General features: G+C 46.7%; 1 protein-coding gene across 1 annotated transcript; it reads left to right on the top strand.

The window, feature by feature from the left end:
• Positions 1-5357: 5357 nt before the first annotated feature.
• On the top strand, positions 5358-10657 carry LOC142265222 (uncharacterized). Its single transcript, XM_075332275.1, has 2 exons — positions 5358-5433; positions 8988-10657. Exon 2 carries the CDS (start codon positions 9218-9220, stop codon positions 10589-10591), a length of 1374 nt encoding a protein of 457 aa, XP_075188390.1. The 5' UTR covers positions 5358-5433; positions 8988-9217; the 3' UTR covers positions 10592-10657.
• Positions 10658-15416: the final 4759 nt, after the last annotated feature.

Below are 15416 nucleotides of genomic sequence, written 5' to 3'. Positions count from 1 at the left end.
CACGCGGCTCCGCTCCGTACACCTCGTACACACACGGCTCCGCTCCGTACACCTCGTACACACACGGCTCCGCTCCATACACCTCGTACACACACGGCTCCGCTCCGTACACCTCGTACACACGGCTCCGCTCCGTACACCTCGTACACACACGACTCTGCTCCGTACACCTTGTACACACACGACTCCACTCCGTACACCTCGTACACACGCGGCTCTGCTACATCCACACTGTAAACCCCTCCTGACCCCACACATAAACTTCCCCTCATCCAGCACCATGACAACCAGCACAGCAGAGTCCTGCATACACTGAGGAGCTGATCATGTGACCCCTGACTCCTCCCCTCCATGTGACATCATCACAGGTCCTGTAAGCACAGAGCAGCCATATATCTAGTGTGCGGCTCTGCAGGTGGAGGTAGGTGCAGGGTATTATATATCTAGTGTGCGGCTCTGCAGGTGGAGGTAGGTGCAGGGTATTATATATCTAGTGTGCGGCTCTGCAGGTGGAGGTAGGTGCAGGGTATTATATATCTGGTGTGCGGCTCTGCAGGTGGAGGTAGGTGCAGAGTATTATATATCTAGTGTGCGGCTCTGCAGGTGGAGGTAGGTGCAGGGTATTATATATCTAGTGTGCGGCTCTGCAGGTGGAGGTAGGTGCAGGGTATTATATATCTAGTGTGCGGCTCTGCAGGTGGAGGTAGGTGCAGGGTATTATATATCTAGTGTGCGGCTCTGCAGGTGGAGGTAGGTGCAGGGTATTATATATCTAGTGCGCGGCTCTGCAGGTGGAGGCAGGTGCAGGGTATTATATATCTAGTGTGCGGCTCTGCAGGTGGAGGTAGGTGCAGGGTATTATATATCTAGTGCGCGGCTCTGCAGGTGGAGGTAGGTGCAGGGTATTATATATCTAGTGCGCGGCTCTGCAGGTGGAGGTAGGTGCAGGGTATTATATATCTAGTGTGCGGCTCTGCAGGTGGAGGTAGGTGCAGGGTATTATATATCTAGTGTGCGGCTCTGCAGGTGGAGGTAGGTGCAGGGTATTATTTATCTAGTGTGCGGCTCTGCAGGTGGAGGTAGGTGCAGGGTATTATATATCTAGTGTGCGGCTCTGCAGGTGGAGGTAGGTGCAGGGTATTATATATCTAGTGTGCGGCTCTGCAGGTGGAGGTAGGTGCAGGGTATTATATATCTAGTGTGCGGCTCTGCAGGTGGAGGTAGGTGCAGGGTATTATATATCTAGTGTGCGGCTCTGCAGCTGGAGGTAGGTGCAGGGTATTATTTATCTAGTGTGCGGCTCTGCAGGTGGAGGTAGGTGCAGGGTATTATATATCTAGTGTGCGGCTCTGCAGGTGGAGGTAGGTGCAGGGTATTATATATCTAGTGTGCGGCTCTGCAGGAGGAGGTAGGTGCAGGGTATTATATATCTGGTGTGCGGCTCTGCAGGTGGAGGTAGGTGCAGGGTATTATATATCTGGTGTGCGGCTCTGCAGGTGGAGGTAGGTGCAGGGTATTATATATCTGGTGTGCGGCTCTGCAGGTGGAGGTAGGTGCAGGGTATTATATATCTGGTGTGCGGCTCTGCAGGTGGAGGTAGGTGCAGGGTATTATATATCTAGTGTGCGGCTCTGCAGGTGGAGGTAGGTGCAGGGTATTATATATCTAGTGTGCGGCTCTGCAGGTGGAGGTAGGGGCAGGGTATTATATATCTAGTGTGCGGCTCTGCAGGTGGAGGTAGGGGCAGGGTATTATATATCTAGTGTGCGGCTCTGCAGGTGGAGGTAGGTGCAGGGTATTATATATCTAGTGTGCGGCTCTGCAGGTGGAGGTAGGTGCAGGGTATTATATATCTAGTGTGCGGCTCTGCAGGTGGAGGTAGGTGCAGGGTATTATATATCTATTGTGCGGCTCTGCAGGTGGAGGTAGGTGCAGGGTATTATATATCTAGTGTGCGGCTCTGCAGGTGGAGGTAGGTGCAGGGTATTATATATCTATTGTGCGGCTCTGCAGGTGGAGGTAGGTGCAGGGTATTATATATCTAGTGTGCGGCTCTGCAGGTGGAGGTAGGTGCAGGGTATTATATATCTAGTGTGGGGCTCTGCAGGTGGAGGTAGGTGCAGGTTATTATATATCTAGTGTGCGGCTCTGCAGGTGGAGGTAGGTGCAGGTTATTATATATCTAGTGCGCGGCTCTGCAGGTGGAGGTAGGTGCAGGGTATTATATATCTAGTGCGCGGCTCTGCAGGTGGAGGTAGGTGCAGGGTATTATATATCTAGTGCGCGGCTCTGCAGGTGGAGGTAGGTGCAGGGTATTATATATCTAGTGCGCGGCTCTGCAGGTGGAGGTAGGTGCAGGGTATTATATATCTAGTGTGCGGCTCTGCAGGTGGAGGTAGGTGCAGGGTATTATATATCTAGTGTGCGGCTCTGCAGGAGGAGGTAGGTGCAGGGTATTATATATCTAGTGTGCGGCTCTGCAGGAGGAGGTAGGTGCAGGGTATTATATATCTAGTGTGCGGCTCTGCAGGTGGAGGTAGGTGCAGGGTATTATATATCTAGTGTGCGGCTCTGCAGGTGGAGGTAGGTGCAGGGTATTATATATCTAGTGTGCGGCTCTGCAGGAGGAGGTAGGTGCAGGTTATTATATATCTAGTGTGCGGCTCTGCAGGTGGAGGTAGGTGCAGGTTATTATATATCTAGTGTGCGGCTCTGCAGGTGGAGGTAGGTGCAGGGTATTATATATCTAGTGTGCGGCTCTGCAGGTGGAGGTAGGTGCAGGGTATTATATATCTAGTGTGCGGCTCTGCAGGTGGAGGTAGGTGCAGGGTATTATATATCTAGTGTGCGGCTCTGCAGGTGGAGGTAGGTGCAGGGTATTATATATCTAGTGTGCGGCTCTGCAGGTGGAGGTAGGTGCAGGGTATTATATATCTAGTGTGGGGCTCTGCAGGTGGAGGTAGGTGCAGGGTATTATATATCTAGTGTGCGGCTCTGCAGGTGGAGGTAGGTGCAGAGTCTCCATTACTGGGGCAGGCGGCATTAACCCCTTCAGCTCTGAGACTTTCTTGGTATTTTTCTCTCGCTGATTTCTATGAATCGTGAGGTTTTTGTTCCTTTTCCTCTGATAGATACAGACGCCCCAACTATGAGAGGCCGGAAGTGAGGAAACCCGTCTGCCTTCAGTCCTCGGCCCCTTTCTGCCCTCAGTCCTCGGCCCCTTTCTGCCCTCAGTCCTCGGCCCCTTTCTGCCCTCAGTCCTCGCCCCTTTCTGCCCTCAGTCCTCGCCCCTTTCTGCCCTCAGTCCTCGGCCCCTTTCTGCCCTCGGTCCTCGACCCCTTTCTGCCCTCGGTCCTCGACCCCTTTCTGCCCTCAGTCCTTGTCCCCTTTCTGACCTCAGTCCTCGGCCCCTTTCTGCCCTCAGTCCTCGGCCCCTTTCTGCCCTCAGTCCTCGGCCCCTTTCTGCCCTCAGTCCTCGGCCCCTTTCTGCCCTCAGTCCTTGGCTCCTTTCTGCCCTCAGTCCTCGTCCCCTTTCTGCCCTCAGTCCTCGGCCTTTTTCTGCTCTCAGTCCTCGGCCCCTTTCTGCCCTCAGTCCTCGGCCCCTTTCTGCCCTCAGTCCTCGGCCCCTTTCTGCCCTCAGTCCTCGGCCCCTTTCTGCCCTCAGTCCTCGGCCCCTTTCTGCCCTCAGTCCTAGGCTCCTTTCTGCCCTCAGTCCTCGGCCCCTTTCTGCCCTCAGTCCTCGGCCCCTTTCTGCCCTCAGTCCTTGGCTCCTTTCTGCCCTCAGTCCTCGTCCCCTTTCTGCCCTCAGTCCTCGGCCTTTTTCTGCTCTCAGTCCTCGGCCCCTTTCTGACCTCAGTCCTCGGCCCCTTTCTGCCCTCAGTCCTCGGCCCCTTTCTGCCCTCAGTCCTCGGCCCCTTTCTGCCCTCAGTCCTCGGCCCCTTTCTGCCCTCAGTCCTAGGCTCCTTTCTGCCCTCAGTCCTCGGCTCCTTTCTGCCCTCAGTCCTCGGCTCCTTTCTGCCCTCAGTCCTCGGCCCCTTTCTGCCCTCAGTCCTTGGCCTTTTTCTGCTCTCAGTCCTCGGCCCCTTTCTGACCTCAGTCCTCGGCCCCTTTCTGCCCTCAGTCCTCGGCCCCTTTCTGCCCTCAGTCCTCGGCTCCTTTCTGCCCTCAGTCCTCGGCTCCTTTCTGCCCTCAGTCCTCGGCTCCTTTCTGCCCTCAGTCCTCGGCTCCTTTCTGCCCTCGGTCCTCGGCCCCTTTCTGCCCTTGGTCCTCGGCCCCTTTCTGCCCTCGGTCCTCGGTCCTCGGCCCTTTTATGTCCTCGGCACTTTTCTGCCCTCAGTCCTCGGCCCCATTCTGCCCTCGGTCCTCGGCCCCTTTCTGCCCTCGGTCCTCGGCCCCTTTCTGCCCTCGGTCCTCGGCCCCTTTCTGCCCTCGGTCCTCGGCCCCTTTTTGCCCCACATACCATAATATTCCCCCAGAATGTTCTCATTATATGTTTCCCCTTATTATCTCCAGTAATTGTATTATTACAGCGGATTCTTTATGATGTTACATCGTCATCTTCTCCCCATTCAGGTCCCTACAATATCGGATCCTCTCAGTGGAGATCTTCTATAGAAGAGAATTCTCCTGATTGCCCCGTGAAGGATGGATATGGACAGGGACAAGATGGCGGAGAGGATATTACACCTCACCCTAGAGATCCTCTTCCGGCTTACTGGAGAGGTGAGAGATTCTGATGACGTCACATTACATCATTCTTATCTATGGGAATAACAGATGGACAGAACTGGAGAGGTGAGGACTCTGGAAATGTCTGGAGTGAGATTTATTACTGTGTCTCTCCATAACCAGGATTACACAGTAGTGAAGAAGACCTCTAGTGAGCGCTGTCAGACCCCTGTGTCTGAGGGATGGGGAAGACCCCTGAGCCCAATCACGGGGCCTCCACCTCACCCCCCGATACATGAGGACATCAATGACCAGAAGATCCTAGAACTCACCTACAAGATGATTGAGCTGCTGACTGGAGAGGTGACACTGCTGGGAATGCTGGGACATTATACAGTAACGCTATGAAGGGATCGGGGGTGACGGTATCATTGTATGTGTCAGGTTCCTATAAGGTGTCAGGATGTCACCGTCTATTTCTCCATGGAGGAGTGGGAGTATTTAGAAGGACACAAAGATCTGTACAAGGACGTCATGATGGAGGTTCCCCAGCCCCTCACATCACCAGGTAATAGACAGGACTAAATACACACGGCCTATAATTATCTGTATGTAAGGAATGAATTCAGTCCCTGTATGTGTTTCCTCCAGTTCTATCCAGTAAGAGGACAACACCAGAGAGATGTCCCCGTCCTCTTCTCCCACAGGACTGTAAACAAGAAGATCCCGATGTTCCTCAGGATGTGTTTCCTCCAGCTCTATCCAGTAAGAGATATCTACTCATGCACTTTATGCACTAATTTTGTGTTTGCATTTTTAGGCTTTCTGCTCTGGGGTTTTTCAGCTGTATTTTCTTTGCTTCTGCTTCTTCTGCTGTTTGTTTCTAGTGCCTTCTCTATGTTGTTATGATGGCAACTCAAAGACCTGCAGAGGGTTCATGAATACCCTGTTTCCCCGAAGAGACGACCTACACCGAAAATAAGACCTAGCACGATTTTATGGGATTTTTGGAGAATGCTTGAATTATAAGCCCTATTCAAAAAAAAAACCCTAGTTACAGTCAGGGCCAGCATTGGAAGGACTCAAATTGTGCAATTTCTCAGGAACCCCACTCTCTTAGGCAGGGCCGGCTCCAGGTTTTTGTGGGCCCTGGGCGGAAGAGTCCCGGTGGGCCCCATCCACACGCAGACACACACATACATATACATATACATATTTAAAGACAAACTCACAAAAATACGTCTAGAACTGACATATCTATACAGTCATATACACTGACATACATAGATACACATCATACATGCATACAGACACACACAACACAACTCTGCTAGATACATACACACATAGCTCTGCTGCATACATACACGCATAGCTCTGCTACATACACGCATAGCTCTGCTACATACACGCATAGCTCTGCTACATACACGCATAGCTCTGCTACATACATACACACATAGCTCTGCTACATACGTACACACATAGCTCTGCTACATACATACACACATAGCTCTGCTACATACATACATACATAGCTCTGCTACATACATACAGGAATCTGCTACATACATACACACATAGCTCTGCTACATACATACACACATAGCTCTGCTGCATACATACAGACACACACGTGGCTCTTGGGGGCCCACACACAGCTCCAGGGGCCAGCACATACAGCACTGGGGGGGGCAGGGCATACACCTAAGGGGGGAGAAGCCCATACAGCTCACCAGGGCCCATAAATCGGGGGGCGGGGAGGGCACATACCGCTCAGGTCACGGTGGAGAGGAGGCCCACACAGCTGTGGAGAGGGGGCCCACACAGCGGTGGAGAGGGGGCCCACACAGCGGTGGAGAGGGGGCCCACACAGCGGTGGAGAGGGGGCCCACACAGCGCCGGAGAGACGCGCTGTGCTGGGGGTCGCTGGCTGGCACTGCAACTCCTTCATCTGTGGGACTGAGCAGGCCGGTCGGTAGCTCCGCCCACAGATGAAGTTCAAACCAGGAAGTCTGCGCGCCTTAAAGGGACGGCGCTGCAGATTCCTGCCGAGGACTGCGGTCCCCGGACATCGGCCCGGGGGCAGCAGAACTAAGGCGAGGGGGCCCCGGCCAAGGGGCACCAGAACTGACGAGGCCGAGTGGGTCCCCCCGGCTCTCCGGGTATGCCGCGTGCTGACGCCGGCCCTGCTCTTAGGGACCTTATCAGTTGTATTCTAAGGTTGATTGTTTAAGAACCTTTGAGGACTTCAAAGTCATGTGACATGATGTAACCAAAGGTCTCTTAATTGCAGGAGTCTAAACTGACCAGGACACAAGCTGGCATGCAGGACTGGTATTAGGGGAAAGGGAGAGTAAATTGGAATTGTGCGACTTTTGTAGGTTGGCGAGAAGAAGGGTGTGAAGCTAACGCTTCTCTAATTCATAACAAACTGCGGTGTTCCCTTTGAGAGAGATTTCACTCCAGTCCCTGACGTCATTTTTCAAAGTCCATCGCTGGTATTCATGAATTAGAGCCCTAATCTTTATCTGCACAGACAGCAAGACCCTGCTACCTGTTTTAGTTACAAAGCCCAAGGAAAGGCCATCAATTTTACAATCCCGGACAAACCTATTAAATATCCGTCATCTGTCTGTAACTATTATATTAGTCTTCTAAAAAAATCTCTTTAAATTGTCTATGCTGTGGATCAATGTTACAAGGAGATTTTTGCAGGTTTTAACAACTGTCATGGCGGCGTCAGGATCTGTGGAAATTATAGATTCTAGTACTCTACATGTTAACTTCTCTGATGTCTGTGAGCAGCGCAGGGAGACGCAGGCATCAAACCACAGGCTTGGGCAGTCTAGCAAGAGTTATTCTCTGCTAGGCTGCTTGTTAATGTCTTTGATCACATGCTGTAGGGGAGCCAGTATCATTCTCTCCCTTTCTGTATATGCTGGCTGGGCTATTTCATTAATGCCAGCTATAATTTACCTATACTGGTCTGGTGAGGTGTTGTGATCCAGACTTACAGGTAGTTGTTGTGCATTATTGCTGTGAGCTGCTGTTGTTCTCTTTTTATTGCTGCCCTTGCTTTTCTCTTTTGTCTTTCACTGTTTATTTCTGTGAGTTTGCAATATGTCCTGTCTGTCTTAATCTGTGTTTCCAAAGCAAGAAGGCCTGCGGAGACACCATCACATGTCTCAACGCTGGCAGGAAACTAGCCAGGTCTTTCACCGGGAAGGAACAACCACGGGAAGAGCAGTCTCCAGTCAAGGAGACCACCTATGCCAAACATGGTATCCATCCACAGACAGCCGTTTCGGGGTATTTGCCCCTCATCAGTGTGGAGTAGGAATCTGTGTTTCCATCATACTACTGCCCCTTCCTTCCTGGGGAGGATAACAGATTAGATCTGGTCAGGAGAATAGTAATGTATGGGACTCTGGTATCTCCATCTTCAGGGGTAATGCAGAAGTTAGCAATAGCTTAGGGTCCCCTAGCGTGAGAGACAGTATAGGAGCCTCCTGTCCCTCATTATCCTGTGGTCACATTGTGACAATCAATCAGATTATTTACTGTAGCACATTCCAGAGAACTGGTGCTAGGAATGGGAGATCCGCATTAACAAAGATGTAACTCTTAAGGCCGCGTTACACACTGCAACATCGCTAGCAATGTCGCTAGCGATAGCACCCGCGCCTGTCGTTTGTGTGTCACGGGTAAATCGCTGCCAGGGCGAACAATATCGCAGGTAAGCGTCACACGAACTTACCTTCCTAACGGCGTCGCTGTGGCCGGCAAACAACCTGTTTTTTAAGGCGGCGGTTCGTGTTGAGTCAGCGACGTCACACAGCAGGCCACCAATAGAAGCAGAGGGGCAGAGAGCAGCCGCAAGAACGACACTCCCACCTCGTTGCCGGAGGACGCAGGAACGCTTTTGTTCGTCGTTCCCGGTGTGTCACACGTAGCGATGTTTGCTGCCTCAGGAACGACGAACAACCTGCATCCAGAACGAGCAACGATATTTTGAAAATGAACGACGTCTCAACAATCAACGATTTGGTGAGTATTTGGGATCGTTAGCGGTCGCTCGTAAGTGTCACACGCAACGACGTCGATAACGAGGCTAGATGTCCGTCACGAATTCCGTAACCCCAGCGATATCTCGTTAGCGATGTCGTTGCGTGTAACGGGGCCTTTAGATGTCGAAATTGGACAACAGATTCAGAATACATTTTTTCCTAATTTAATTTATGATGTTCTGGTTTAAAAAGTAAATGTACTTTCAGGATCATATCATTAAAAAATAATAACATTGTGTTTATTTTTAGCCAATGACTGTATTGGGAGTTCAGATGGAAATCAAGTATCTTCAGAATTTAAAACAGATGGTAAAAGTATCACACATGATACGTATGAAGAGCATGCTGCTGTCCCAGATATAACTCCAGTCCTTCCTCGGAAAGCTTTATCATCTTATCTTTTCAAACAAGTCCAAAATTCCGATTTATCACAGAATTGTCCGCAAAATGAAACTTACGGAAGGGATGTGGAACATGAAATGGCTCATACAAAGGAGAAACCATTTTCATGTTCAAAATGTGGGAAATGTTTTACCAAGAATTCACATCTTGTTAACCTTCAAAAAGTTCAGACACATGAAAATCCGTTTTCATTTCCTCAATGTGAGAAATGTTTTGCTCGAAAATCAAACCTTATTGATTATCAAAAATATCAGACTGGGAAGAAGCTATTTTCATGTTCAGAGTGTGGGAATTGTTTTAATTGGAAATCAGAACTTGTCCGGCATCAAAGATTTCACACAGGGGAGAAGCCATTTTTATGTTCAGAATGTGGGAAATGTTTCAACCAGAAATCAGATTTTGTTAGGCATCAAAGATCTCACACAGGGGAGAAATCATTTTCATGTTCAGAGTGTGGGAAATGTTTTATTCGGAAATCAGAACTTGTTATGCATCAAAGATCTCACACAGGGGAGAAACCATTTTCATGTTCAGAGTGTGGGAAATGTTTTATTCAGAAATCACACCTTTTTACACATCAGAAAAATCACACAGGAGAGAAGCCATTTTCATGTTCAGAATGTGGGAAATGTTTTAATTGCAAATCAGAACTTGTCCGGCATCAAAGACTTCACACAGGGGAGAAGCCATTTTCATGTTCAGAGTGTGGGAAAGGTTTTATTCAGAGATCACACCTTGTTAGACATCAGAAAATTCACACAGGGGAGAAGCCATTTTCATGTTCAGAGTGTGGGAAAGGTTTTATTCAGAAAGCAGAGCTTGTTGGGCATCAAAGATTTCACACCGGGGAGAAGCCATTTTCATGTTCAGAGTGTGGGAAAGGTTTTAGTCAGAAATCAGACCTTGTTAGACATCAGAAAATTCACATAGGGGAGAAGCCATTTTCATGTTCAGAGTGTGGGAAAGGTTTTATTCAGAAATCAGAGCTTGTTGGGCATCAAAGATTTCACACCGGGGAGAAGCCATTTTCATGTTCAGAGTGTGGGAAAGGTTTTAGTCAGAAATCAGACCTTGTTAGACATCAGAAAATTCACACAGGGGAGAAGCCATTTTCATGTTCAGAGTGTGGGAAAGGTTTTAGTCAGAAATCAGACCTTGTTAGACATCAGAAAATTCACAAAGGGGAGAAACCATTTTCATGTTCAGAGTGTGGGAAAGGTTTTAGTCAGAAATCAAACCTTGTTTCGCATAAGAAAATTCACACACGGGAAAAGCCATTTTCATGTTCAGAGTGTGGGAAATGTTTTATTCGGAAATCAGAACTTGTTGGGCATCAAAGATTTCACACCGGGGACAAGCCATTTTCATGTTCAGAGTGTGAAAAATGTTTTATTCAGAAATCAGACCTTGTTAGACATCACAAAATTCACAAAGGGGAGAATCCTGTGTGAAAAGGCTCCACCGTGAGTGGTTCTAACCATTCAAGGGGTTTCACTTGCAGTAAATATAAGCAGACTAGATTTCAGCAATTCAGCAGCATTAGGCTAGGTTCGCACACTGCGTCTTTTTGACGCTGCGTTTTTGTGCGTTTTTGGCCGCTAAAAACGCACAAAAACGCACCTGCGTCGAAAAAACGCATCAAAAAACGCATGCGTTTTTTCCGCGATTTTGTGCGTTTTTGGCTGCGTTTTGCTGCGTTTTTGATCTCTGCGTTTTGCTGCGTTTTTCCAATGCATTGCATGGGCGGAAAACACAGAAAAACGCAGGAAAGAACTGTGTGCGGACAGCAAAAATGAAAACTCATAGACTTTGCTGGGGAAGCAAAGTCCTGCAGTTTTGAGGCCAAAAACGCACCCGAAAAATGCGCAAAAACGCCGCGAAAAACGCACTGTGCGCACATAGCCTTAGGTCAAATTCTGCTGATCCTAGTGTGTCTTCCCCACTGCTAGCCAGTGTTGGAGAGACAATAGTTCACAAAACATTGACCAAGCGACCCCTCCTGTATGGACCACTACCCCACCTACAGTCCATGAGAAATACTCATCTCTTCCTCCTTCTATTGAGGTTATTAAAATACAGATTTCTTCTATTGCTCCTATCACTACTAATACAACGCTTATGGGGGCAAATACTCTGTCCTCGGATGTTAATAAGGTTTTTGATACCAATACAGACAAATTCAACACTAATACACAACAGGATTTGGCTATCATTGAGATGCAAATCGATAAATTGAGGAAAGAGAGATCTGTGGTTTCTTTGATGTCAGCTAACTCCAGCTCCTTTAAGGAGATTGGAATAGTTGACTCTGTATCTAAAGGCCCCGTTACACGCAACGACATATCTAACGATATGTCGTCGGGGTCACGGAATTCATGACGCACATCCGGCGTCATTAGCGTCGTTGCGTGTAACAGCTCCGAGCAAGTGTTAACGATCAAAAATACCTTATCGTTGATCATTGACACGTTCATTTTCAAAATCTCGTTGGTCGTTGTGGACGTTTGTTGTTCGTCGTTCCTGAGGCAGCACACATCGCTACGTGTGACACCTCGGGAACGACGAACAACAGCTTACCTGCGTCCTCCGGCAACGAGGTGGGCATGTCATTAATGCGACTGTTTTCCGCCCCTCCGCTTCTATTGGTCGGCCGCTGTGTGACGTCGCTATGACAGCGCACGAACTTCCCCCTTAGCGAAAAGGTTGTTCGCTGCCCACAGCGACGTCACTCGGAAAGTATGTACGTCTGACGGGGCCTAGAAATATTGTGCGCCACGGGCAGCAATTTGCCTGTGACACACAAACGACGGGGGCAGGTGCTTTCACGAGCAACATCGCTAGCGATGTCGCTGCGTGTAAAGCGCCCTTCAGCCTCTGGCATCTGATCGAAATATTAACCCTCTAGTATCTAATACATGTAACAATACTTAATTTGATTTGCTTGATCTCACCATGCCTGATAATATAGAGGATTTTACTGCAACCCCTGGTTAATCCTCTACACTACCTGATCATAATAAACTTATCACTATTGATAATTCCACTAATGCTGCAACATTGGTGCTTTTTTGACCCAAGGCCACCCCCGGTCAGAACAATGTGATAACCAATTATCTAACTCCCAAGTCGGTAAAAAGAAGAAGTGTTACATAGGGACCAGAACTGGAGCCAAAACAAAGATAAAAATGGAAAAAAGTTCATCTGCTGGATGCTGAAATAAGACAAATAATATATTTCATCTTTCAGATTATAACCCTACTACTGCTGAAATGTCTTTACTTAATAAGGGCCTTTCTTTTTCTCCCACTTTTATTATAAAATAATTTGATTTATTTACCGATCTACGGACATCTATTAGAAAATTGACTCTGCAGAGACACTATACCATTATGGCGGGTAGGGCGACATCAAATAGTGCACTTTTAGGTGATTCAGTCACCAATCAATTCTTACACACTGACCTTAGAAGGACCTCTAATTTTTATCCTGCGGAAAGTAAAAGACACAATTTACACACATTCTGTGAAATGGTGCTTCAGGATTTCAACCTGTTAAAAAGCCAATGCGGAAATATTCCTTATAACTTATCCAGATCTGAAAAGAGGGCATTAAACTCCCTAAAAGGGAATAATGATATCATCATCAGACCAGCAGATAAAGGGGGGCTGTCCTACAGATTAAATCAGACTGTATAGCAGAGGCTTTCAGAATCCTATCCGAAGCCACAAATTACCGGCGGGTGACACAAAAGGATTATCAACTAGCCGTTTTAGAATATAACAACATGATTAAAGGAGCCATCGTCTCTAATATCGTAAGACAGAGAAAAAATTCCTCACGGTAGTTATCCCTACTGAGGCATTTTTCTACCATCTAAGAAAAATACACAAAGATTTATCCAAACCTCCGGGTCGTCCGATAACCTCAGGGATCGGTTCCGTAACATCCAATTTAGCGTCATACATCGACTATATAGTGCAGCCCCATGTTAATAGAATGGACAGTTATCTAAGGGATTCTACCCAACTTATAGGCTTGGTTAATTACATTCCATGGAAAGATTCTTTTGTTTTCTTCTCCATGGATGTCTCTGCTCTCTATTCTAATATTCCAGACAATTTGGGTTTATTATGCTTTGATTTTTCTTCTGGAAACGGATGACAGGATTCCTCCAATACAGAAACTGTTTATTTTGCAAGGCATGTCATTAATTCTAAATAATAAGTACTTCACATTCATTGATAACATGTACCAACAGACACTAGGGACCGCAATGGGCTCAAAAGTGGCACCTACGTATGCAAATTTGTTTATGACCACCTTCGAGTTTATTTTTATCTTTAACAATGATTTATCAGGTCACATTGTGCAATATAAATGGTACATTGATGACCTTTTTATTATTTGGGACAACTCTGCCAGTAATATCGATATTTATCTGCAATAGATGACAACAATTGGGACTTAAAATTGTCACGAATCTTGAGTGTAGACTTCCTAGATCTTACCATTTTTCACGATGGGAATTACATTCTGACCAAGACGTTTTTTAAAGAGGTTGATGCTAACAGTTATGTTCACTATAATAGTGGGCACTACTATAAATGGATGCGCAACATACCATCCAATCAGGTTAAGCGAATAAGAAAAAATTGTACCCTGCATGCTGATTTTGTGACAGTCCAAGATCCTTTCTGAGAGGTGTTTGGACAACCAATAACCCAAAAGGATAATCAAGAAAGCTTTTGTTGGTTCTAGCAAATTGAAGCCGGGGGATTTAATTACATACAAAACTGTCTGATTGTGAGTATTCCCACAGAAACAATTTTGTCACTTCATATTGTTCTGACAGCATAAAAATAAAGAACATTCTCCAAAAACACTGGGGCATTTTGACTAATGACCCAATATTGGGTAAAATGTTTCCCAGGTTTCCTGCAGTTATGTTTAGAAGAGCACCAACACTTCACAATCTTTTGGCCCCCAGCAGGTTAAAGGTTGGGGGTGACAGGAGTGGACCAGTTATTAGAACAGGGGGATCATACAAATATATGACCGCGATGCATGTGCTGCAAATCCATTTGTCACAACAGGAACACTTTTTGTTCGCCTGTTGATACATTTTTGGGTTATCCAGTTAAACAACACCTCAATTGCTAATCAAGTTTTATGATCTACCTGATAGACTGTGAATGTGGTAAACAGTATATAGGTTGGACGACACAACCCCTACATCGGAGGCTTAATTCTCATAGGCACAATATTGCCAAAGGGTTTTTGCTCCATGGACTCTCGAGGCATTGTACTCTGGTTCTCAATAAGACAGTAAAGTTCAGGATCACCCCAAATTAGTAAATCCTAGTGGAAGCTCCTAACCGTATTCAGACTTTGAATCGGAAGGAAACTTTCTGGATCCATAAATTGAAGACTTTGAATCCATTGGGTCTGAATGAAGTCACGGATCTGTTTAATTAATTATTTTAACTAATTAATATATGTAAGTCCTTTATCTATTCTCCATGTGGAAATCTAATAGTGGTTCTTGTCCCTCCCCCGCCCTGGACTGAATGCTGGATTCTATTGTTACATCTTTTAACTTTTTAATGATTTATCATTACATGATATTAAACAATATATGGATATTTTTACCAACCAATTTAATAAATACATAGATACTATTTATTTTTGATACTATTACCTTTTATTGGTCTTAATAGTATTTATTCTGTCTCTTTGAGGGTGGGTACTACTATTTGTTTTATTTTATATGATTTTGCATTCTCTTCATCAGTAGATAATCATATGAGATTTATCCCTTTTAAATCCACGTGATTGTGCACAACTGACTCCACAAGCTACCCCATTAAATATTAATACAACAGTTCTGATGCATTCAATGATCATCCTGCCTTACTACTTATGGATTAATGATGGATGTATACACAGGGGCTACACAGGGTCTATGTATCTCTTACCTTTATTTGGTTCCCTCCTCCAGAATGTTTCCTGCTGTGATGGTTTTATTACTGTGTTGGAGCTGTTTTTTCTTTCTATCTGAATAGAGGACCACTGGGGGTTAATTGCGTTGGTTCCTATTCTTTATCACCCTCCTGACCGGGTGTAGCCCTTCACTGGTCCTGGGCTCATTGCTTCCTATACCACCTCTAAGGGACTGACTTCACAGTTTGGGGAGTTCTCATACACTCTCCTCATGGTGTTTTCCCCTTTTTTATTTTTGCTTCATGTTTGTTGATACATTTTATCTGATGTTAATTA

The sequence above is a fragment of the Anomaloglossus baeobatrachus genome, unplaced genomic scaffold (genome assembly GCF_048569485.1).
Source record: "Anomaloglossus baeobatrachus isolate aAnoBae1 unplaced genomic scaffold, aAnoBae1.hap1 Scaffold_2733, whole genome shotgun sequence".
NCBI classification, from domain to species: Eukaryota; Metazoa; Chordata; class Amphibia; order Anura; family Aromobatidae; genus Anomaloglossus; species Anomaloglossus baeobatrachus.
The sequence above is the reverse complement of the archived record's forward strand: the minus strand, read 5'-3'. Positions and strand labels throughout refer to the sequence as shown.

Excerpts from the sequence above, each read along its gene's own strand:
- LOC142265222 (XM_075332275.1), top strand. The coding sequence starts at position 9,218 with ATGGCTCATACAAAGGAGAAACCATTTTCATGTTCAAAATGTGGGAAA.